At 41.1% G+C, this 25,548-nt stretch overlaps 1 protein-coding gene across 1 annotated transcript in view; it reads left to right on the top strand.

The window, feature by feature from the left end:
* Positions 1–25,548, top strand: part of ATP8B3 (ATPase phospholipid transporting 8B3) — a 217,822-nt gene that overhangs the window by 42,155 nt on the left and 150,119 nt on the right. The window contains 7 exon segments of the mRNA XM_089687466.1: positions 429–527; positions 5,405–5,466; positions 8,862–8,934; positions 13,972–14,042; positions 21,559–21,641; positions 21,991–22,149; positions 23,029–23,117. Of these exon segments, the coding sequence (XP_089543592.1) occupies positions 429–527; positions 5,405–5,466; positions 8,862–8,934; positions 13,972–14,042; positions 21,559–21,641; positions 21,991–22,149; positions 23,029–23,117 (636 nt within the window).

Below are 25,548 nucleotides of genomic sequence, written 5' to 3'. Positions count from 1 at the left end.
TCTGACTATGGATCTTTAAACATTTTCTATTTGGAACAAGTCCTTTGTGACCATTTTCCTTTTTTGGCTTTAAGTGGCGAGCCCGGGTGAGACCTTCACAGGACTACAGCTATTACACTCACCTGAGCGATGTTTGATTTGGATGCTGTGAGCCTGAGGCAGCTGTTCCTGATCCCTCCACAGCCTAGGAGCTCCAGTAAGCACTGGAAAGGAATAGCAGAGACCTGGTAACTTACAGTCACAGACTCTCTGCTCACTGAAGACCGCGAACCGAGAGATCAGCAGTCTTTGCTCAATTGGTTCTCGGTCTTTGAGGCAGCAGGGAACAGATGCAGCATTGGATCGATGCTGCATACACCTTGGTGAATATGTAAGTTTGTTGTTTTCAAACCCCATACTTTTCTATTAAGCATTTTGTTTTTTTCTAGACTGTTCCTGCTATTTCAACTCTACCGTGGTTTGCCATAATGTTTCCCTTGCTCTTTCTGCTGGTCATACGAGGAATCAAAGATACTATTGATGATTTTGTAAGTAACAGCTATTTTATTTATTCTTTCTATTTATTCTCTACTTACAAGCATTTGCTACTATGGTTAATTATATCTTAAAGTTAGATTTTTAAAATATAATAAACACAGCATTACAATACAATTGGTGTTCACTGAGTGACTCTAAATTTCAAATTTGGTAGAATGGTGCACATGGAAGAGGATAAGCAAAAGTGGTGTTACAGTCTATTAATATCTTTACTAACACAGTGTTTCTGAGCTGCTAATAAAGTCCAAAAACACACTATAGTGGCACATTTGCAGCAGTGTATTCTCATATAGCTTGGGGTTTTCAGTTATGGTTACATTTTATAAATTATAATTGTTGTAGTGTTTATGCATCCTTCTTAGTCATCATTTTCTACAGTCTTCTCGGTGGACAAATATTTTCATTGTTAAATAACTATACTGCTTATACTGACATATCAACTTGGCTTTTAACATATAGGGTGTTTTGCTTTTAATTAAACCCCTTAGATTTCTAACAGTTTAAAATGTATGCATGTTCTGGTAGAGATGGCTGTACAGTTCGGTCTAGCACAGTGGTGGGCAACCTTTTTTTTCAACTGAGCCAAATCTCGCCAAAACCACGATTGAAATGTATTTTGAGAGCCACATTTTTAAAACTGAAAATACGTCCCCCATATAGTAATTCATCCCCCATAGTAATTCATCCCCCATAGTAATTCATCCCCCATATAGTAATTCATCCCCCATAGTAATTCATCCCCCATATAGTAATTCATCCCCCATAGTAATTCATCCCCCATAGTAATTCATCCCCCATATAGTAATTCATCCCCCATAGTAATTCATCCCCCATATAGTAATTCATCCCCCATAGTAATTCATCCCCCACATAGTAATTAATACCCCATATAGTAATTCATCCCCCATATAGTAATTCATCCCCCATAGTAATTCATCCCCCATATAGTAATTCATCCCCCCTATAGTAATTCATCCCCCATAGTAATTCATCCCCCATATAGTAATTCATCCCCCCTATAGTAATTCATCCCCCCTATAGTAATTAATTCCCCATATTGTGTCAATTCACTTACCTTTGCTCCGCGCGTTCCTCTCGCCGTGTTCCCGCGCCGTTCCGGTCTTCAGGGCGGACTGTGAGAGGAGAGGAGTTCGTCACGCTGCCCCGCCTACATCCTGACAGCCAATGTTTGCCACGCTCCGCGGGCCGGATTCAAAGGTCCGCCGGGCCGTAGTTTGCCCATTGCTGGGCTAGCTGCAGAGTCCTGACTTTTGGGGCGGCCGCCCGAGAGGAGGGAGGGGAGCGGGCGCCCGGCACACAGAAGAGCCGCAGCAAAGGTGAAAAAGAGCCGCATGCGGCTCTGGAGCCGCGGGTTGCCGACACCCGGTCTAGCATGTCATAGGTTTTGGACAGGGGCATAACTATAGATCAGGGGGCCCCATAGCAAAATCTTGATGGGGCCCCGCAGCAACCTCTCTGGCATCTGGCAGTGTCAGCTTTGACAATACTGTCACTGGTTTTAACATAAATTAAACCTAAATAAGTGACAAATAACAGGAGAGCTGTCAAGAGTCAGTACACTGAAGTTGCATACTTGGATATACACTGTATCACAGTGAGGGGTCTGGCTAAGAGATCAGTAGCTATAGCAGTAGAGAGTCTCCCACTGACCAGCAGGATAAGTACATAAGCAGGTCACCCTTGCAGATGATGCAAGCTCACGAGAGGTGAGAGGTCTAAGCATTAACCAGTAGTCATCATAGCTCTTGATGGTGGAGATGGGTTTCGCTGTGCATTAGTACAAGGTCTCAGTCTTCAGGATCACCCTACCAGGAAGTGAGCAAGCTAGGGTCTAGTGCAGCAATGGGCAAACTACGGGGATCTGTCCCCCTCGACGTATCTGCGCATGTGCTGCTAATGCCTGAAACTGGCACATGCGCAGATACGTCGAGGGGGACAGATCCTCATAGGAGACAGATTTTCATGCTACACCGGAACGGCGCGGGAACACGGCGAGAGGAACGCGCGGAGCAAAGGTAAGTGAATTGACACAGGGGGGACTTGAGGACTTAATATGGGGGATGAATTAATATGGGGGATGAATTACTATAGGGGGGATGAATTACTATATGGGGGATGAATTACTATGGGGGATGAATTACTATATGGGGGATGAATTACTATGGGGGATGAATTACTATGGGGGATGAATTACTATATGGGGGATGAATTACTATGGGGGATGAATTACTATGGGGGATGAATTACTATGGGGGATGAATTACTATATGGGGGATTAATTACTATGCTTACTATGGGGGAATATTACTATACTTACTATGGATGACACATACACATCATTCATCTACTCTTGGTCCGGCCCCCGGGTCCAATATATGAACCCATTGCGGCCCTCAAGTCAAAAAGTTTGCCCACCCCTGATCTAGTGGCAGATATAGCATGTAGGGATCAAGCTGAAGCGCAGTCAGTAAACAGGCCAAAGGTCCGTAACAAGTGGTTGCAGGTTGGGTTTAAATGGATGTCATCGCCCACCAGCATGGAGCAAGGGGTGAAGATGTAGGCTGCAGGAGTGTACTGAAGGATGAGAGCGAATGTCCACTACCGGGAACCATGCAGGGGCTGCAAGCCGAGATGGAGGAGTTCAGGTTTGGGGTGGAGAGGCAGCTGGAGGACGTGCTGCTCCTGGTGGGTCCCCTCTCCTGGTCTGTCACTAACATGCAGTGCAAGAGCCTGAGGCTTCTGGAGCACATGGACAACCTCAGCTGCCAGGTGGAACCGTGGAAGTACTGAGCCAGGCGACGGGACTGAGCAGGGATGGACATACCATGTACTCCAGCCATGTGCTGCTCGTTGTGTCCAGCAAGATGGCTCAGGTCAGTTAAATGAGGGGGCAACACACATCACAGAGTGGTATAGCCGGGGCACTACCCGTCATAGGACGGTATAGAGGGAACACTACCTTACATAGGGCCCACACACAGATTCCTTTTCAGAGGCATTTGAAATGTGGTTAGGAAGTGATATGTCGCCTCCTCAGCATTTGTTTTAACCCCCTAAATGCTGCATCACCCCCCAACACAACCACATTCATTGCATTGTGGGGAAGTTGAAGACCCTTTTATTCTAATGGCTTGCATTAATGCCTGCCAAGAGCTACTGGTCCATGGGTTAGGGAAATTGCTTGCCTTGCCCCGGGCGCTGAAAATCCACGCTACTCCAGGAGCAAGATATTGACTGGAGAGAGTACCATAATAAGGCAAACAGTAAGTGCACAGGCATGGATTAACTAAGAAGTTCATAATAGGAGCAAAAAGTTCAAAGTTCACTAATAACAAGGTGCAAGGCAGGATTATCCAAGGAATCAAACAGGGAGATGTGCAGCATCTCAGGTGGCTTATTAAGAAGAGCTACTGCCAGACACAGCAGAGGTTGAAGTTTTAGGCCCAGACCCTGCTACACTGTAAGCTTCTCATGGATTGAATAAGAAGCTTCAGCAAGTCATACAGAGCCTGTCTCACTTTATTGCCACAGGATATCCAGCAATATCCATCCCTTTCCTTCCTTCCTGTCCCATCTCTTTTATTCATTGCATGTCAGTTCTTTCAATCATGGAGGCATAGCATGTGGGTGATACCTACAGCAATCTTCATGCTAATACAGCCTAAGAACACTCCTCCAGACTGATATTGGTCCATTAAGGCACTTTGGTATTTGCATAACTCCTCCAAAGAGTCATCCCACTGCTTGCATCAGGGCTGGGGACTCTAGAGAGGAGTACTAAGGCAAGGTACTGTGATGTTTTCAGGAAGCTGAATCTTGGCAGTCCCTGCCACCAGCCATGAACTGCATACAAATCCAGCATATCATATCTTAGATTTTAAAAACTTAGGCACGATGTATGCTGGGCATTTTGCTAGAGTACATGGGGTTTTGACATTTAGCTGTGGGTAGAGGGAACAGGTGTCCCATCTAGCCAGCAGCCTCTCAGACTCTAAGAGATACTGAAATGGTGCTGAGATTAGATGGGGCACCTAGCAGTAAAGACATTTCAGGCAGTATGCACCCAAGGACATATGTCCGGAGCTCAAGATGTCTGCATTTGTCTCTGGGCAGCCCCACTATAAAGGTGGATTTTTTTTTCATTTTCATGGAGTTGGGCTTTAAGTCATCACTTGCTTGCTTTTAAACCTGCATCTGTCCACAAACAAGAAGGGAGAACGCAGGACAGGACTGTAAGGAGCCACAATATTCAGTATAGTGATGCTTGATGCCCTTATGTAAATATGGAAACATTATTACATACTAAAAGGGAAGTGTGCAAATCCTATAACATCTGAATTGTGAAGTTAGCAGCACTAAAGCAAATAGGTCACAGATAATCCAAAGTCCTGCACTCTGCCTGAACAACAGCTAGGAGACCATCCGGAAAAGTAAAAAAACACATAATTTTAGTCCAAGAAAAGGCTCACATAGGACAGGTACATCTGCAAATAATCCAAGAATAGTTCTAAAACCTCGTACACACGATGAGAATATCAGATGAATGATTGTTCAGTTTTTTTTGCATGCTAGTCTCGAAAATGAAAAGGTCACTAAAGTTACAAAAAATCTCGTAAGACAGAAACAACTTCAGAAGGGATGTAATGTATTATATTGTAATGTATTGTTTCTGAGCATGTGTGGTCTCGGTCTTCCAATGTTTTTTTTCAGACGAATACTATACTGATTAAATGAAAATTCTATTTTTTTCTTTGGTTCCCTTTAGTTTGTTTCTTTTTATGAATTACTAATTAGTTCACAGATACTTATAAAGAGACATTGTACAACTAATATTATTTCTTTTCAGGCCCGGCACAAAAGTGACAAAGCAATAAACAACCGGCCATGTGAGATCCTTAAGGAAAAAAGGTTATTTTATTTTTACTTTGGCTAAGAAAGAAGGTTGAATTTTCTTTGTCCTTGTATATTTCAATTTTCTGCATTTATGCTAGGGTTTGGTTGAGTTGAGTTATATCCAAAGAACAGATGTATACCACTCAGGCAAACAATCCAGATCAATCCATGACAGGTGTAGGTTCTGGCTCGCCACCACACATGATGCAACAGGAAGAAGGATCAGCCGCACACTGGAGGATTGATGAATAAAGTGTATATTTATTGATCCATAGGACACACAAAACACCAGGACATGAATACAGGACCTGTTAACGCGTTACGTACGATCTCGTGCTTAATCATAACCATTATGATTAAGCACGAGATCATGTGAAATGGGTTAACAGGTCAGGACAGGTATTCATGTCCTGGTGTTTTGTGTGTCCTATGGATCAATACACTATATTCATCAATCCTCTGGTGTGTGGCTGACCCTTCTTCCTGTTGAGTTGAGTTACAGTGGGGCAAAAAAGTATTTAGTCAGCCATCAATTGTGCAAGTTCTCACACTTAAAAAGATGAGAGAGGCCTGTAATTGGCATCATAGGTAGACCTCAACTATGAGAGACAAAATGAGAAAAAAAATCCAGACAATCACATTGGCTAATTTGGAAAGCATTTATTTGCAAATTATGGTGGAAAATAAGTATTTGGTCACCTACAAACAAGCAAGATTTCTGGCCCTCACAGACCTGTACCTTCTTCTTTAAGAGGCTCCTCTGTCCTGCACTCACTACCTGTATCAATGGCACCTGTTTGAACTTGTTATCAGTATAAAAGACACCTGTCTACAACCTCAAACAGTCACACTCCAAACTCCACTATAATGAAGACCAAAGAGCTGTCGAAGAACACCAGAAACAAAATTGTAGACCTGTACCAGGCTGGGAAGACTGAATCTGCAATATGCAAGCAGCTTGGTGTGAACAAATCAACTGTGGGAGCAATAATTAGAAAATGGAAGACATACAAGACCACTGATAATCTCCCTCTATCTGGGGCTCCACGCAAGATCTCACCCCGTGGGGTCAAAATGCTCACAAGAACGGTGAGCAAAAATTCCAGGACCACACGGGGGGACCTACTGAAAGACCTGCAGAGAACTGGGACAAACGTAACAAAGGCTACCATCAGTAACACACTACACCGCCAGGGACTCAGATCCTGCAGTGCCAGACGTGTCCCCCTGCTTAAGTCAGTATATGTCCGGGCCCATCTGAAGTTTGCTAGAGAGCATTTGGATGATCCAGAAGAGGATTGGGAGAATGTCATATGGTCAGATGAAACCAAAATAGAACTGTTTGGTAGAAACACAACTCGTCGTGTTTGGAGGAGAGAGAATGCTCAGTTGCATCCAAAGAACACCATACCTACTGTGAAGCATGGGGGTGGCAACATCATGCTTTGGGGCTGTTTCTCCGCAAAGGGACCCGGACAACTGATCCATGTACAGGACAGAATGAATGGGGCCATGTATCGTGAGATTTTGAGTGCAAACCTCCTTCCATCAGCAAGGGCATTGAAGATGAAACGTGGCTGGGTCTTCCAACATGACAATGATCCCAAACATACCGCCCGGGCAATGAAGGAGTGGCTTCGTAAGAAGCATTTCAAGGTCCTGGAGTGGCCTAGCCAGTCTCCAGATCTCAACCCCATAGAAAACCTTTGGAGGGAGTTGAAAGTCCGTGTTGCCCAGCGACAGCCCCAAAACATCACTGCTCTAGAGGAGATCTGCATGGAGGAATGGGCCAACATACCAGCAACAGTGTGTGCCAACCTTGTGAAGACTTACAGGAAACGTTTGACCTCTGTCATTAACAACAAAGGATATATAACAAAGTATTGAGATGAACTTTTGATATTGACCAAATACTTATTTTCCACCATAATTTGCAAATAAATTCTTTCCAAATCAGCCAATGTGATTGTCTGGATTTTTTTTCTCATTTTGTCTCTCATAGTTGAGGTCTACCTATGATGCCAATTACAGGCCTCTCTCATCTTTTTAAGTGTGAGAACTTGCACAATTGGTGGCTGACTAAATACTTTTTTGCCCCACTGTATATGCAAATGAAAGTAAAACTATATAATGTTAAGTAGAAACTGAACTCTGGAAGCTGTGCCCAAAATGGCAGACAGAAGGCAAGAGACTAGTCACTAGGACTGCCTGTGGTTTCCTGAAGTTAATCTGTTCCTTATGCCCTTTTTCTGCACTGTGTCTTTGTGTGGATACTGCAACTTACTGAAAACAGGGCTGTGCTTCCTCACGTAAGAGCTTTCAGCAAGGAGAACAGTGAGCAGCACAGACTAGCAATTGGTGGCAGCCGTATCTTCCTACTGCAGATGTACAGCTATCATGCTGTAAGAACACAAGCACCTAGGTACCTTTAAATATCATGAAGAGCACTGCTATATTTCAGGAGGAATTACAGACTAACAGAACATTTATCAAAATTAGCATCTCTAGATTTTCCCTATACCATAGCCAATCTTCACTCTTTGAGTTCAGGTCCACTTTAATGCTTTCCTCCAATTTGCAAAGTAAACATAAGATTGTAGAGCCTTAGCCCCTAATACAAAAAGATGTTAGGGTACAATTAGAAGGAACAGTGGCTCCATATACTGGAAACACAGAAAATAATACTATGGAATGCAAACGTCTTTTATTCAGAATGGCAGCAGCACTTTTAACGTGTCACAGTAGAAATAGTGCTTTTCTAAATAGTAGGATAAAAAGTCTATTTGCAGGGCTAAATGCATTAGAGCTGTGTTTCTGCTGCTGTTTTGAATGAAATAAATTTGCTGCAGTCTGGAGTGCAGTATTTTCTTTTGTGTTTACTAGATGTTCATTGGATTACAACAAGCTAGACCCACAGCTGGACATGAAGGAGAGAGAGGAACATAAATCCAGTGCATGATATTTAATTTGCTAGTCAAAATTAGGAAAACACTATCCCAAAAATATATAATAAATATTTAATATATTTTGATTATTCTTCTCTCAAAATTTACCAAAAATGCACTAGCAAATTTGCCAATACAATTGTTAAGCAGTGCTTTATCATGTAATAACCACACAAACCTGTATTATTATATTATTGTGCAACCTGGATGCATGTGCAGCCATTGGTGACCAAAGAAAAAAAGGTATTTTTGTAGATGCTTTTAACCTGTATGTAATGGGCCTTTTGTTATTTAGCGATATATATTGTTTATGAGTAAATTTTGTCGATTCATATAAATTTTAAAATTTTCAGGAAATGTTCACTCTTTTAGGCATACATTTCTAGTTGTTAAGGAGTAACGTTTAAAAAAAAAAAAAAGCACCTATATGGCTAATTGACACATCTTGCTAATGTATACTTGCAGTTTCTTATGGGAGAAATGGAAAGACATTCAGGTTGGAGATATTATTCGGCTGCATAAAGATGATTTTGTGCCAGTAAGTATAAATTTAAAAAATTCGACAAAATCCTGCACATTAGAGTATCAACTTTGAATCAATAATGAATCCTGAGTTCACTTAATTATTAAATCTCCTGTGAGTAGGCTTATTTTGTAACTGACAGCTTAATAGGAAGGTGTACTGGGAGAAATAAGTAGTCTGCTATTGCTGACTTCAATCTGAAATGCTTGTCCCAATCTTCATTTTCTACTGAATCATTGACCTGAAAATAACATGCTTTATGGCAAGTCAGAGTATTTGATCTACATACTCTTTTCTGGTTAATGGCTCAGAAGTCAGCAGCACGCCATCCAGAAAGCTAGCATTTTCAGAAGGAAAGGACTACAATAGCATCCTAAATAATTATTCTGCTACCATTTTTATCTGTCTTAAATGTCAGTGCAATGGTAGGTTAAGTGGTTCTTTCTTTATTGGTAGTACTGGAACAACTCAGTATTTCCAGGACATTGCAACTGTATAGTGTGATGTCAGCAGAATTGTGGGTTTATCATCCACTGATATATCTTGGACTGGTGGATATATGGTGGATTTCCAAATAAATAAATAAATAAATAATCATGATGATCCGGGATAATTTATGATGATCCTGGACCAGGGGCGGACTGACAACTCATGGGGCCCCTGGGCAATAGGAGATCATTGGGCCCCTGTGTCCTTGCCCAAACTCAAAAAAGCCTATGAAAAAGGTACCAGAGGCATTTCATGGGGCCCCTTACTGACCCCGGGCCCTCGGGCAGTGCCTGAGTTTCCAAATGATCAGTCCGCCCCTGTCCTGGACCCTTCTAGGGTCAAGTACTATTCAAACAACACCTTATAAGGAAAAAGAAGTTTTAGAAGTATTCTTCCATTATAAGCTCCAGGCCTTGGAGGACTATGGATAGGTAAATTCTGATTCCCAATAAGGCATATATCCACAGAGGTGGTCAGAAGGATATATGTGAGAGCATAAATGAGAATATAATTTTAACATAAGGCCATGAAGAAAAACATCTATACCAAGGGTTGGCAACTTCAGCTGCAGTGAAACTACAAATCCCATGAGGCACTGCAAGATTCTGACAGTAACAAGAATTTCTCTTCTGGAGTGCCAAATATGCCTACCCTTGCTTTATGAAAAAAGATTCAAACACAAAAGCAGGACCACACAGTTACAGTGGAGAACAGACACTGAGCTTAATTTTGGAGCAGCAAGTGAGACCTGGCAAAGATTTTTCTAATGTTTTGTGAGGGTACCTAAGGTTCACTGTTGAATTAGCTAACCTCAACAGAATATTAACAGTGAATTAGGAAATGTATGTTTTGTAACATCAACTAAAAGCTACCAGGGTTTAAATGCATAACAGAAACAGGAATGGAGAACGTGAGAGTGGTGAGTTCTATTATTAATTGTCACCCTTCTACGCTGAGTGCAAGGGAATTTTAAATTAACAGTAAAGAGAGGAGTATAAAGAGGCCATGGAACCCCAAATCCTCCACCCTGTAGTGCTAAAGTAGTGCTGGTCAAGGAGGTTTAAGTCAAGGAGAATAGGCATTTTAAAGCATTGGCCCAGCTGCTGAAGTCAATATACCTGCCAGTATGATCCCTTGTACACAATACATTCCCCTTTTAAAGGTGATGTATCATGGCTTAAACATAATTTATTTCATATAATCAGAAACTCAAGGGCACTCTGACATGCTACTATAGGAAGATGGGGAACTATCAATAGGAAACGTTTATGAGCTGATCAGAGTTCAGCTTTAAGTTAACCGCTTCCCAACTGCCAGTGATGTATTTTGGTTTTGCCTGTAAAAGTAATCCAGCGACTTGTTAGCCCCAGATTACTTTTATCTTGTGCAAAACGAGAGAGAGAGGGGGAGGGAGAGGGGGGAGAGAGAGTAAAGAGAGAAAAGAGAGAAAGGGAGAGAGAGAGAGGAAAAAGAGAAAGGGGGAGAAGAGAGGGGGAGAAGAGAGGAAAGAGAGAGAGTGGGAGAGAGGGAAGAGAGCGAGAGAAGAGAGAGAGATGGGGGAGAGAGAGAGGAGAGCGAGGGAAGAGAGAGAGAGAGAAGAGAGAGGGGGAAGAGAGAAGATAAAGAGAGGGAAGAGAGAGAGAGGGAGGAGAGGGGGGGGGGGGAGAGAGAGAGAGGGAAGAGAGAGAAGAGGGAAGAGAGTGAAGAGAGAGAAGAGGGAAGAGAGAGAAGAGGGAGAGAGGGAAGAGAGAGAAGAGGGAAGAGAGTGAAGAGGGAGAGAGGGAAGAGAGTGAAGAGGGAGAGAGGGAAGAGAGGGAAGAGAGAGAAGAGGGAAGAGAGTGAATAGGGGGAGAGGGAAGAGAGTGAAGAGGGAGAGAGGGAAGAGAGAGGAGAGGGAAGAGAGAGGAGAGGGAATAGAGAGAGAGGGAAGAGAGAGAGAGAGAGAGAGAGAGAGATGGAAGAGAGAGAGGGGGAGAGAGAGGGGGGAGGGAAGAGATAGAGAGAGAGGGAAGAGATAGAGAGAGAGGGAAGAGAGAGAGAGAGAGAAGGAAGAGAGAGAAGGAAGAGAGAGAGAGAGAGGGAAGAGAAAGAAAAGAGAGGAGAGGGAAGGGAGGGAAGAGATAGAGAGGAAAGAGAGAGAAGAAAGAGAGAGGGAAGAGAGAGAAGAAAGAGAGAGGGAAGAGAGGGAACAGAGAGGGAAGAGAGAGGGAAGAGAGAGGGAAGAGAGGGAGAGAGAAAGAGGGAGAGGGGGGGAGGGGAGATGTATAGGGATATATAGAGAGGGAGGGGGAGAGGGAGGGGGAGGGGAGGGAAGGGAAAGGGGAGAGAGAGAGATAAAGAGGGATATAGGGAGGGGGAGAAAAGAGAGAGAGATGGGGGAGAGAGAAAGTGGAGGGAGAGAGAGGGGGTAGATAGGGGGTGGAGGGAGAGAGAGGGGGAGGGGGAGAGAGAAAGGGGGGGGGGAGACTGACTCTATTTGACAAGTAATGGAGCACTTATCTGGGGTATGTGGTGTCTGCGGCTGCACTGATACCTGACATGCAGAGAGGTCTCCTCTCCTGAACCGCCTCTTCATGGTCAGCTGACCTCTAGGCTTTGCCCTCTGGTTCAATGCAGTGAATGGAATAGACAGCCGGCTGGCTGCAGAGAGGCAGGGTGAGCTGAGCGTGGCTGCAATGGCTTCGGGAAGGCACAGAGAGGGTAAGACAGCTGACTTGCCATTAACTCAGGATGGCATAAGCCGAGCCCACCTTCCCTGTTCAAGACTTGCTGAGCCTGCCCCCCTGCCTAAACCCTGCCTCCCCCCCCGGGCCCTGTTGAGCTCTCCCAACCTGTCAAGCCCTGGTCCCTTGTCCCTTCTGCCTGGGGGTAGTGCCGCCCCCCTGAAAACTGCCACCCTAGGCAAACGCCTTGTTTGTCTCGCAGCAGATACGTCCCTGCCCGACTGCCCTACAGCAGAATTACTGGTACAGGGCAGCAGGGCTGTACAAAATCATGTATATATACGTGATTTTCCATTTTCTGGTAGGGGACGCTACAGCTGTTAATCACCGGGTCCCGGCCAGAGATTCCCCGACGGCACCCAGCGATCGCTGACGAACACTGACAGGGGAGAGGTCTGTATGTAAACAATACAGGTCTCTCCTCTGTCAGCACCATCATGCTGCTTTGTATTGCTCTGCATAGCAGGGCAACTGGTTAATTTTCAAGATTTATGGGCTTTCTAGTTGAATCTTTAATAAAACAATCCAGTTGGCTTTTTTTTTTAGCAGTGGCTGATTGCATTGACTCATGCTTTTTCAGATTTATCAACCCAAACTTTCAATCAAACAAATGGTATCCCAAAGCAGAAGGGGTGTTCTGTGCTGTCTCTTTAGCTAATTCATAGTACTCTGTTAGTCTTTCTGATAATGTCTATTTGTAGATAAACATATCGGTAGTAAATGGAGAGATGTTAAAAAAGTTTAAAAACATTTACAGTACATTTAAAGTGTTACTAAACCCAGGAGCCTGCATTCACTATATCTGGTCTCCCACAGTACAAAGAACATGGAAATGCAATTATTTTAGTAAATTTAAACTTCTAAATACCAAATAGTCTGTGTTATGTGGAGAGAGCAGATATAGATGGGTAAAGGAATGGGTTAAAGTTCACATTGGGCTTTAAGCAATTTAATTTATCTGGATGCTAAGGGCATAAGGGTACATAATGTATATAAACCGACAAAGCACAGATGTATGCTGAAAAATGTTTGGTACACTGCAGGCTTGCACTATTAAAGATGAACAATAAAATAAAGCATTTGCTTTTTTTGAGAGGTGACACAGGTAGGTTTGCGTAACATTGCATTTATTTAATATCATCAGCAGTCAGAGCAGTTTTGTGACTTCAGCAGAGCACTTGTTAAACCTTGTAGGAGGAGTTTTCATTCTCCCCTGTGAGGCTGCATAACCCCTGACCCTCTGTCTGATCAGTGCTGAATGGCCCTGTACTGGTCACATGCACCCTCCCAAGAAAAAAAAAAAAACCTCTATAGCAATACACACCAAACTGAGCATGTGCATGTGACCACAGGTTCAGTCTGTATCAGGTGGTCATTTCAACAAGAGGAGAGGCAGAGAAGGAAGGGTCAAACAGCTTTTTTACACAATGCTGAGGATTAACCCCTTGAATTCTACAGTGAGTATAACAAGCATGCTTTACTGCATATACAGACTGATTTTACTGTTGTGGGTTTAGTAACACATTAATCCAAAATCTTTAAAGTTTCACCTAAAAGAACACAGATTTTGCTAAATGTTAGAAGGTATTGGGTAACTCATGTCAACTAGTAATACAATGTTGAAAAAAGTTAAATATGCCCTATATGTAGCTATGTATCCCATATATGCCGTACTTTTGTAACAACACAAGGTTTCATGTTGGCAGGCAAGCAAGCATTGCAGCCATGTAAATCAGTTACAGTAAGTGAAGTAACAATAGGGTTGCTCTTGCATAATGCATTTTGTCTGTTGTGTAGTTGGTCTGTAAATGTTTCAAGTAAAGTTGCTTTATTTTTACAGGCAGATCTGCTTTTGCTGAACACATCAGAACCAAATAGTCTGTGTTATGTGGAGACAGCAGATATAGATGGGTAAGGAATGGGTTAAAGTTCACATTGGGCTTTAAGCAATTTAATTTAACTGGATGCTAAGGGCATACAGGTACATAATGTACATAAACCGACAAAGAACAGATGTATGCTAAAAAATGTTTGGTACACTGCAGGCTTGCACTAATAAAGATGAACAATAAAATAACGCATTCGCTTTTTTTGAGAGGTGACACAGGTAGGTTTGCGTAACATTGAGTAAAATGACAACTGCATAAAGTAACCTAGCTTTTTAGACAAAATGCAAAACATCACTTTATTGACATTGTAACCTCTCATTTCCATTGCAAATCTGCATATGTTTCCATTGCACACTTGAAACCAGAGAACAGCACTTTGCAAGCGCCAAAACAATGACCAGATATAACAAATGTTTGCAATGATAAAGACTTGCTTGCCCATCATACCTAAATGAAACGACATTGGAATATATATACAGACGTAGTGGCCTTTACAAATCCTGTAACACTTATAAGCACAGGAGGCCCATTAAATGAAATAAACTGTCTAAAATTCACGGCCGGTCACATGATCGGGAAAGGTCCCGATCAAAACAGCGGACCGGGACCTTTCCGTGAGTACCGCACATGCGTGCTGGGAGCGCGCAGGGCACATGCTCTCAGCACATATGTTTTTTGTTACATGAACGCAAATGTGCGGCAGCTCGGTGTCTAGGCCCAGAAGCCGTCGTGAAGGGGTTAGGAGAAAAAAGCTTTTCAAACCAGCCTGGCCCTATGTGAAAAAGTAACTGCCCCCCCTTGCTAAATCATTAATGAACTGTGATTAACCACATTTTTTGGAAAGCTGAGTTAAATTTCTCTTATCACACCCAGGCCTGATTATTGCCAGACCTGTTGAATCAAGAAATCACTTAAATAGATGCTGACTGACAAAGTGAAGCATGCTAAAAGATTAAACAAATCAAAACATCATTCAAAGAGAAATTCAAGAACAGATGAGAAACAAAGTAATTGACAAAGGCTCTTCTCTATCTTGATTATCCCCAAGTCTTTTGGGCAAATGTTCTGTGGACTGAAGTGACAAAAGTTTAACTTTTTGGAAGGTGTACATCCTGTTACATTTGGTGTAAAACTAACACAGCATTTCATAAAAAAAAATCATGCCAACAGTCAAACATAGTGGTGGTAGTGTGATGGTCTGGGGCTGCTTTGCAGCTTCAGGACCTGGACGACTTGCCATAAATGATGGAACCATGAATTCCGTGCTCTACCAGAAAATCCTGAAGGAGAATGTCCAGCCATCAGTTCATGACCTCAAGCTCAAGTGCACTTGAGTTATGCAGCAGGACAATGATTTAAAACACACCAGCAAGTTCACCTCTTAATGGCTAAAAAAAAAAACAATTAAGGTTTTGGAGTGGCTAGTCAAAGTCCAGACTTAAATCTGATTGACACTGTGGTATGACCTTAAACAGGTTTTCATGCTCAAAAGCCCTCCAATGTAGCTGAATTAAAACAAGTCTGCAAAGAAGTGTGGGCCAAGATTCCTCCACAGCGAGCTGAAAGAGCCATTGCCAGTTATTGAAAAGGCTTGATTACAGATGTTGCCTCAAAGGGTAGCACAACCAGTTATAAGGTTTGGGGGCAATTACTTTTTCACATAGGGCCATGCAGGTTTGGACAGTTTTTTTCCCTTAATAAATTAAATCATCATTTAAAAACTACATTTTGTATTTACTCGGGCTATCTTTGTGTAATGGAATAGAAATAAGCGAGCGCCAATACTAATTAGCAGCTGATACACCAAAGGCAACCAAAAAACCTCATAATATATGATCCAATAAAAGGAGCAGCGCTAAAATAAACACATATATAACTGATCAAATTGTCTAGATAGGTGACAGAATGGCAATATGTATAAAAGTGCTATGCACGTGACACACGAATATATCCCATACAACCACTAATCAAAGTGAAAAATATCTAAATAGTCCAAACGATGGATTAAACGTGCTTAATGTAATCCAAGATATCCTCAAGTGGGTGATCTGTGCTTCACAAGTGATCGGTCAGGTGATGTGTCAGAGATGTTAAAAATGCACACTCACCAGAAGAAAGATCATGGTATATGAAATACAGCCGGAGGTCCCCTTTAAGAGGTGGTCAACCTGGTCAGGTCCAAAGGATCTCCTTCCTCCCTGGTACTCTGCCACACAGCTAGCATCCTCCAAGTATGAGCTCTAGGAAGGTATTGGCTCATATAGAGCCAAAAAGAATGATGCCCATAGTGTAGTATGTAAGCAACCAAAGACGTTTATTTGGGGTAAGGTATCTCAGTATGTACAGCATAGAAATAAACACTGACCATGTACAGCAATAAAGATGGCCGCCGGACCTCCTCGTGGTCTCGGCGGCAGTGTGACGTCACCGCGTATGGCAGAGGAGGAGCCATACGCGGTGACGTCACACTGCTGCCGAGACCACGAGGAGGTCATACTAAGATACCTTACCCCAAATAAATGTCTTTGGTTGCTTAAATACTACACTATGGGCATCCTTCTTTTTGGCTCTATATGAGCCAATACCTTCCTAGAGCTCATACTTGGAGGATGCTAGCTGTGTGGCAGAGTACCAGGGAGGAAGGAGATCCTTTGGACCTGACCAGGTTGACCACCTCTTAAAGGGGACCTCCGGCTGTATTTCATATACCATGCGCTTCATGATCTTTCTTCTGGTGAGTGTGCATTTTTAACATCTCTGACACATCACCTGACCGATCACTTGTGAAGCACAGATCACCCACTTGAGGATATCTTGGATTACTTTAAGCATGTTTAATCCATCATTTGGACTATTTAGATATTTTTCACTTTGATTAGTGGTTGTATGGGATATATTTGTGTGTCACGTGCATAGGACTTTTATACATATTGCCATTCTGTCACCTATCTGGACAATTTGATCAGTTATATATGTGTTTATTTTAGCGCTGCACCTTTTATTGGATCATATCTTTGTGTAATGGTACATTTGTTTACTGGTCCTAATCATTTAAAGCTATACTAAAGGTTCACTTTTTTTCTTTTGGAAAATAACTAACATGTTATACTTACCTGCTCTGTGCAGTGGTGTTGCACAGTGCAGCCCAGATCCTCCTCTTCCTGGGTCCCCTGATGGTGCTCCTGGCTCCTCCTTTCTGTCTGGTGCCCCCACCAGAAAGCAGTTTGCTATGGGGGCACCCAAGCAGCCATGTTCCCAAGCCGCTCCTCCGTGTGTCCATTCACACATGGAGCTATGGCTTGGCCCTACTCCCTTTCTCTCCTCATTGGCTGACTGGCTGTGTTTGACAGCAGTGGGAGCCAATGGCTCCTGCTTTCTGCCTCAGCCAATGAGGAGGTAGAGACCCTGGACAGCCGAGGCTGTTGTATACATCGATGGATCATTATGGGGCTCAGGTAAGTATTAAGGGGGCTGGGAGCACTGCTGCACACAGGAGGTTTTTTAACCTTCTTGTATAGAATGCATGAAGGTAAAAAACCTTGAGCATTTACAACCACTTTAGGTGAGACAAACATGCAAAAAAAGGAAGCAAATACTTATTCACAGCAATGTATATACACACTATATTGCCAAAAGTATTGGAACGCGTGCCTTTACACGCACATGAACTTTAATGGCATCCCAGTCTTAGTCCCTATGGTTCAATCTATTTAGTTTGCCTACCCCTTCCAGCTATAACAGCTTTGACTCTTCTGAGAAGCCTGTCCACAATGTTTTAGAATGTTTGACCATTCTTCAAGAAGCGCATTTGTGAGGTCAGGCACTGATGTGGGACAAGAAGGCCTGGCTTGCAGTCTCCACTCTAATTCATCCCAAAGGTGTTCTACTGGGTTGAGATCAGGACTCTGTGCAGGCCATTTAAGTTCCTCCACCTCAAACTTGCTCATCTATGTCTTTATAGACTTTGCTTTGTGCACTGGTGCTCAGTCATGTTGGAACAGGAAGGGGCCATCCAAAAACTGTTCCCACAAAGTTGGGAGCATGAAATTGTTCAAAATGTCTTGGTATGATGACCCCTTAAGGGTTTCCTCCACTGGAATTCTTCTTAAAGAATTGTCAAACATTCCTATGGACACACACTATGGGTGTCTACTGTGAGCCAACTCAATATTGAAACCTATGAACTAAGACTGGGATGCCATTAAATTTCATGTGAGTGTAAAGGCAGGCATCCCAATACTTTTGGCAATATAGTGTATACAGGTGTATACAGGTGCATCTCAATAAATTAGAATATCATCAAAAAGTTAATTTATTTCAGTAGTTCAATTCAAAAAGTGAAACTCGTATATTATATAGATTAATTACACACAGAGTGATATATTTGAAGCTTTTCTTTCTTTTAATTTTGATGATTATGGCTTACAGCTAGTGAAAACTCAAAATTCGGTATCTCTGAAAATGAGAATATTGTGAAAAAGTTCAATATTGTAGACTCATGGTATCACATTCTAATCAGCTAATTAACTCAAAACACCTGTAAAGGTTTCCTGAGCTTTGAAAATGGTGCCTCAGTCTGGTTCAGTTGGTTACACAATCATGGGGAAGACTGCTGACTTGACAGTTGTCCAGAAGACAGTCATTGATACCCTCCACAAGGAGGGTAAGTCACTAAAGGGCATTACTAAAGAAGCTGACTGTTCAGAGTGCTGTATTCAAGCATATTAATGTAAAGTTGAGTGGAAGGAAAAAGTGTGGTAGAAAAAGATGCACAAACAACAGGGATAATCACAGCCTTGAGAGGATTGTGAAGCAAAGGCCATTCAAGAATTTGGGGGACGTTCACAAGGAGTGGACTATGGCTGGTGTCAGTGCTTTAAGAGCCACCACACACAGACGTATCTAGGACAACTCTCTTACCTGGGCTAAGGAGAAAGAGGACTGGACTGTTGATCAATGGTCCCAAGTCCTCTTTTCGGATGAAAGTAAATGTTGCTTTTCATTTGGAAATCAAAGTCCCAGTGTTTGGAGGAAGAGTGGAGAGGTACAGAATACAAGTTAAGTGAGGTCCAGAGTCAGTTTTCATAGTCAGTGATGATTTGGGGAGACATGTCATCTGCTGGTGTTGGTCCACTGTGTTTTATCAAGTCCAAAGTCAGCACAGCCCTCTACAAGGATATTCTAGAGCACTTCATGCTTTCCTTTGCTGACCAGCTTCATGGGTATGCTGATTTCATTTTCCAGCAGGACATGGCACCTGACCACACAGCCAAAAATACCAATGCCTAGTTTGATGATCATGGTATCACGTGCTTGATTGGCCAACAAATTCACCTGACCTAAACCCCATAGAGAATCTGTGGGGTATTGTCAAGAGGAAGATGAGAGACACCAGACCCAACAATGCAGATCAGCTGAAAGCCGCTATCAAAGTAACCTGGGCTTCCATAACACCTCAGCAGTGCCACAGGCTGATTTCATCCATGTAAATACCAAACAAACAAACAAATTCAACTGCGCAAATTCCCCACTATCAAAATGTACAAAGCTGCAAACACTTTAAGACGACATCCTCTCTTAATATAATAAATGGCAATTAAATGTTGTGCTATGTGTGAAAAATATACATATAAAATCGTGAAAACAACTGTAAACGTAGTACATAAACAAAGCAGTAAAAAGCGATATCATATACGGTCCATATAAAGGACAATATAATAATTAAAGTCCACATGAATAATATCTCCACAAAACGACTGGTGCGATGATAATGATATATATAAATCTTCTTTCCATCCAACTAATCACCAATGTGAACAAACCACCACCATGTGGATAAAATGGAGGCTTACCACATGAAGAGACTATAGGGGGTCATTAAAAGCTTTGTATCGATGTAATACCATCCAGACTTCTATATCATATCAGGATCCAGATTCCACATAGATTAGTAAGCCATTCCCTTAGCATTGTCGGGACAGTATCATGGAAAATAAAACATGCCTATCATGGTGCAGTAAAACCAATATGCCTTTATTGTGCAAATAAAATCTTCCAGGGCTAGGGAGCCGCCCTCCATCACCACTCATAAATAACAGAAAAACAAGCCTCCATTTGGAATAAAACCAACTTCAGTCATGTACAAGAACCGGAAGCGATCGCATCTGGAACCAAGCCTCAATTTGGAATAGATGCCATTATATTCATTTACAAGGAACTAGAGAAGACATTACATTTGAACCGCGGGAGATGTCAATAGTGGGCTGGAGTAAACCAGACCTCACTCCCAGTTCACAACAGAAAATTCACAGTCCAGCCCAAATAAAACAGAAACTCCTAGGGCAATCAGTAAATAAATATTTATTAAAAAAGAAAAGTCGAATATATACTAAATCACTGGTGACACATTGAAGTGGATAGGCTATTCCAAAATAAAAGACAAGATTACAATTATATGTTCCATATAAATACAATGACATCTAGTGTTCAACAAACAAAAAAAAGGAAGAAAAAACATATACAAAACAACATGTATATTTAAAATGTAAACCATGTTGATCATGTTTTGACCAGCTGTCAGTCTTAGAGCCGGCGGGGGACAGATGAAGCATTCGACCGATGCTGCATCCACCTAGGTAAGTATTATTTTTGAAAAAAATATATACTACTCTTTTAAAGTTGAACTAAATGTAAAATGTTTTTTGAATAGTGTGAGGATGGATTAGAACAACTGTCAGTTTTTATTGATGTGTCCTGTTTAGGGAGATTCATGTAATCTATTAGTTCTCTATTAGAGGGGAAATCTTCCAATGGGGATCCTAGTTCTGGTGACCCTGGTAACACATTGAGATTCCCTCACTTTTGAGTGATTTCCTCCCACTTCCTGTTATAATATGAAACAGGACGTGAAGGGAACTCCCCCTAGTGAGACACAAAAAATACCTGACAGGGGTTATAACCCTCCTTTACTCTATTCAAAATAAAAAATAATTTTGCCTCTGAAGTGAGGAGTCAGTATAATAGTAAGAGCCAAAGTAAAAAAACAGTTGATGAAAAGGACAGTCAGGCAAGAAAAGTAAAAATGATTTTATAAATAGAAAGACACAATTGACAAAGACATAGAGGAAACATAGAACATAGACAAAAATGTAATGTTTTAACTCTAAATTGGTATGGGTCAATGTTCACTTGCATTTGTTATTGCTTTTACCATATGTCAAGTCTAAGAAATAGCAACTAACACACATGCATGCCAACCTTTTGAGTGTAGCTCTCTAAGAGCCTGTAAGGATCCATTTATTACTTACATTTTATTTAAATTTCACGTTCACCAATAATCACACAAGTTCACACAAGATTCAGACATTTCCTAATTCAATCTGATTAGAAAAATGTGTGAATCTTACATGAAAGGTGTGTGATACATTTTATAAATAGTCAGACCAATCTTAAAAAAAAGACTGAAAAATTCTGAATGACTTATTTTTTATATTTGATTGGACTGAAATAGCTTTGTTTTTTTATTTTTGCTCTTTTAGAGAAACAAATCTAAAGTTCAAGCAGGCCTTAATGGTTACACATCGGGGGCTTTGTACAACAGAGGAACTGGCCGCATTTGACGGTAAGAATGCTGTTTGGAAAAATGCAAACATTTTTATGTATGATGTAAAAAGGAACGCAAAAGGTTTCTCAACTGTAATACTTGACAAACTGACTGACTCACTAAAACACTCATTTACATAAGCAAAATGTATGTAAATATAACTGCATATATAGGCACAGTTTTTTTCTTTCCCCAGCAACACTTACACTGTACAGTATTGGTTTAGTAATTTACATAGTTACATAGTTAGTCTGGCTGAAAAAAGACAAAAGTCAACCATAAAAAAAAAAAGTAATAGCAATAAAATATAATTTAGAGAATTATGCATTTATTACAATGGTTTTATTTGTTCATGTAAACATTATAGGTAAAATCATCTGTGAAGAAGCCAACAGCAACATGCATTCGTTTACAGGAACACTGGTGTGGAATGGAGAGAAGTGTTCTCTGGATAATGACTGTATTGTCTTAAGGGGCTGTAAGATACGAAATACTAAATATTGCTTTGGACTAGTAATTTATGCAGGTACTTAAACATAGCAATATACATTTTTACATAATAAATTATATTCTCAGTATATTGACCTTGTTCAGAATTGAATCCTTACATGATTCTGACCTTTTGACAAAGAGTAAAGAGTATTTGAGAAGTTTTGTAACACAGTCATTTCAATTATTAGAGCATTGCTGGTTGATTATTATGGATTATTGTACTTTCATTCAATACTGTCCATACCTTAATGGACAGGGTAAAATAAATGACCCAACTCACGACCCTTTCTTCATAAAGAAAATACAATTGGCTGGAGACCAGTTACACAAGGCTTTTGTGACCAGTGTTAAAGTGATAATAAAGTTATATATACCCACTGAAGTGATTAGCTTCAGGTGATATGCAGAGACAAATTAAACCCATGTACATAAGTTGCACCTGTTTATTTGAAGCCATCTATTCTATATAGCCAGACAAAGTACTTCATCTAGACAGCATTTATTAGCTCCAGCAGGCAGGGGGTGGGAATCTGAGACCTGAGTGGAAGAAATGGACACACACACCCCTCTACACAGTCAAACAATGTTTTGGGCCATAGCTCTGGAAAGGAACAGTGCTGTCAAACATTCAAGGTTGTCTTATTGTGCAAACTGATGTAGAGGAGTCCCAGTCGGAGTCACTGTAGTGTAAAATTAATGAAATAATTTATTAATAATTGTTTTGGCTGGTTGGTGAGCCTAAAATTCAAGTAAAGAAATCTAAATGCTGAACATTAAAAAAAATACAAAGACTACCTGTGATTCAGTGCAGATACTGAAGATTGCAGTTCTGGGCAATATTTTGTGAAACAAGAGTTTGTTACAAAATACTGTGTATTAATTAATAGTGATGGATTTTTTTTCTCTTCAAAAGGGGTTGACACCAAAATAATGATGAACTGTGGAAAGGTTAATGTAAAGAAAACAAAGTTGGACATTATGATGAATTATCTTGTAGCCACTGTAAGTATATTATTTATATACTGCCTGATTTTCATGTCATTCTGAAAGTGATTATTATTTCTATACCTGTCATGTACTTAATAAACCTTAGAGAGGTTTTGGACTGTATAGTAAACTGTACCTATTCTTTCATGCCACTGACATGGAGTACTAACTGACAGAAGCTGTAGTAGCATGTTTTTTACCTTTAAGGCCTACTGTCAGCTGTTAGGATTCTGTTATAATTTATTTCTATTTTACATAGCGTTGAAATATTTTTAATGCCAATAAATCAGAAAAAATAAAAACTAAAATGCTGGACCAGATGGCATACACCCACGGGTCCTTAAAGAATTGAGCTCTGTCATTTCAAAGCCATTGTTTCTAATTTTTAGGGACTCTTTAATGACTGGCATAGTACCACTGGATTGGCGTAAGGCCAATGAGGTGCCAATATTTAAAAAGGGGTCAAAATCTTTACCAAGTAATTATAGACCTGTTAGTTTAACTTCTATAGTTGGGAAGATACTGGAGAGTTTAATAAAAGACCACATAGATGAGTTCTTTTTTTTTCCAAAAATACTTTATTGTTAGGAGATAAAAAAGCATTTAGAGCATATACAGCTATAAATCACAGTCAGAACATAGATATGACATGTTGCCTCCCGTTTTGCAGACGGGACATATTGTAAACTGTAATACAAGTCGAAATGGGGTAGGACATAACATCAATCATACAATGCAAAATGGTGGATACCAAGAGGAAAATTGATGAAGCGATGTTGGTGTATGTTATCTCGTCTTGAATCTCATCAACTTTTTAATGGTGAGGTAATGTGATGATTAGGGTAGGGAAAGCATTGGGTGCTGTGAAGGTCATGGTTTACGTATTTATAACTTGAATATATGATATGGTTGAAGTTAGTCACATCTGTGTGCAGGTAAATGCTCTAATTGGTTGGTAAAGAATAAATGATACAGGTGTATGACAGGTGTGAAAAAAGGAGGTTAGAAAGAAGAACAGTAAGGAAGAGAACTGTAGGATGAAATGGTGGGTGGAATATGGGGAAAAAAAAAGGGGGGGGGAGCGCAAGGGGTAAAATGGCTGTAGAGTGTATAGGTAATAAAACAAAATTTCCCTTTCCTTCTTTTTCTCTTTTTCTTTTCCCCTCCCTCTCTCCTCCCAAAAAAGGATTACATCCTCATGTATTAGCCAAGCCAGAAAGGTAGTAATAAAGCTTAGAATATGGTACGTGCAGGATCGGTCAGTGGGGCAAAACGTGGATCAAAAACCCCTTAAGGCATGTCGTGATGTAGATCTACAGACCATCCTTATGTGTGATAAAAGTGTCCCCGGTTATCAGGGTATTCCCCCATACAGCATTGTAGATGGACATTCAGCCAGCGGGTATAGATTGATCGTCTACTATTAGATGATAGGTAGGAGTGGATTTGAAATGACTCCAGAATGCCCATGTTTTCCTGAATCTCTCAGGATGTTCCTTAGCTACAGAAATCAGTTCCTCCATTTCCTCCATTTTGTCGATCCTATCAAACCATTCTCGTATAATGCGAACATGTGTTGAGCGCCAATGGACTGGGATACATTGCTTTGCAGCATTTACCATGTGCATGGCGAATGATTTGCGGTATGTCCGAAATGGAAGTACAGTATGGTGGAGTAAAAATTGTGCGGGGGAGAGGTCTAGGGCATACGTAGTAACTTGTGCAATTGTAGATTGAACTTTCCCCCAAAAGGGTTGCAACAATGGGCATTCCCACCAAATGTGCAGGAGTGTACCCGTCATTTGATGGCATCTCCAGCACAAATCTGAAACGTTGGAGTTGAAGCGGTGAAGCAGTGATGGAACTCTATACCATCTAGAGTAAACTTTAAAGTTATTTTCTTGTGTGGAGACACATATAGACCCTTTGTGTATGTGTTCATGTATGTTCATATATGTGGTCCCAGTCTTCTGGCGATAGTTGGAGTTGTAGGTCAGCGCTCCAGGCCTTGCAAGCTTTTCCTCGTTGAGAGGTCATGGTGTTTTCGAGACAAGTATAAAGCTGGGATATAACATCTCTGGGGAGAGTTCGTTGAGCAAAGTTTCTCAAAGGGGGTAAGATGTCTACACCGTGTTCCAAATTATTATGCAAATTATATTTTTCGAATTTACCTAAATAATTGATGTAAATAACAGTCAGCATAATTCTCATGTTATCAACTATTAAGAGTGCAATTCAAATTTTATTGAACAAACCTCCTAATGATAACAGTATTTTTTTTAAACATAAAAGACTTACAATGCACTGTTCCAAATTATTACGCACAGTAAGTTTTAAAACACTTTATAGGTTGTAAAGAACTGAAAATTGTCATTTGTTGTGTTTGCAGCATATTTACTGAAATCAAAAGCTATTTCAATCAAACTTTTAATAACATTATTTGATA

This window comes from Staurois parvus, unplaced genomic scaffold, assembly GCF_062004578.1.
Source record: "Staurois parvus isolate SC_StPar_1 unplaced genomic scaffold, SC_StPar_1.0 ptg000425l, whole genome shotgun sequence".
NCBI classification, from domain to species: Eukaryota; Metazoa; Chordata; class Amphibia; order Anura; family Ranidae; genus Staurois; species Staurois parvus.
This window is presented reverse-complemented; position numbering and strand designations above follow the sequence as displayed.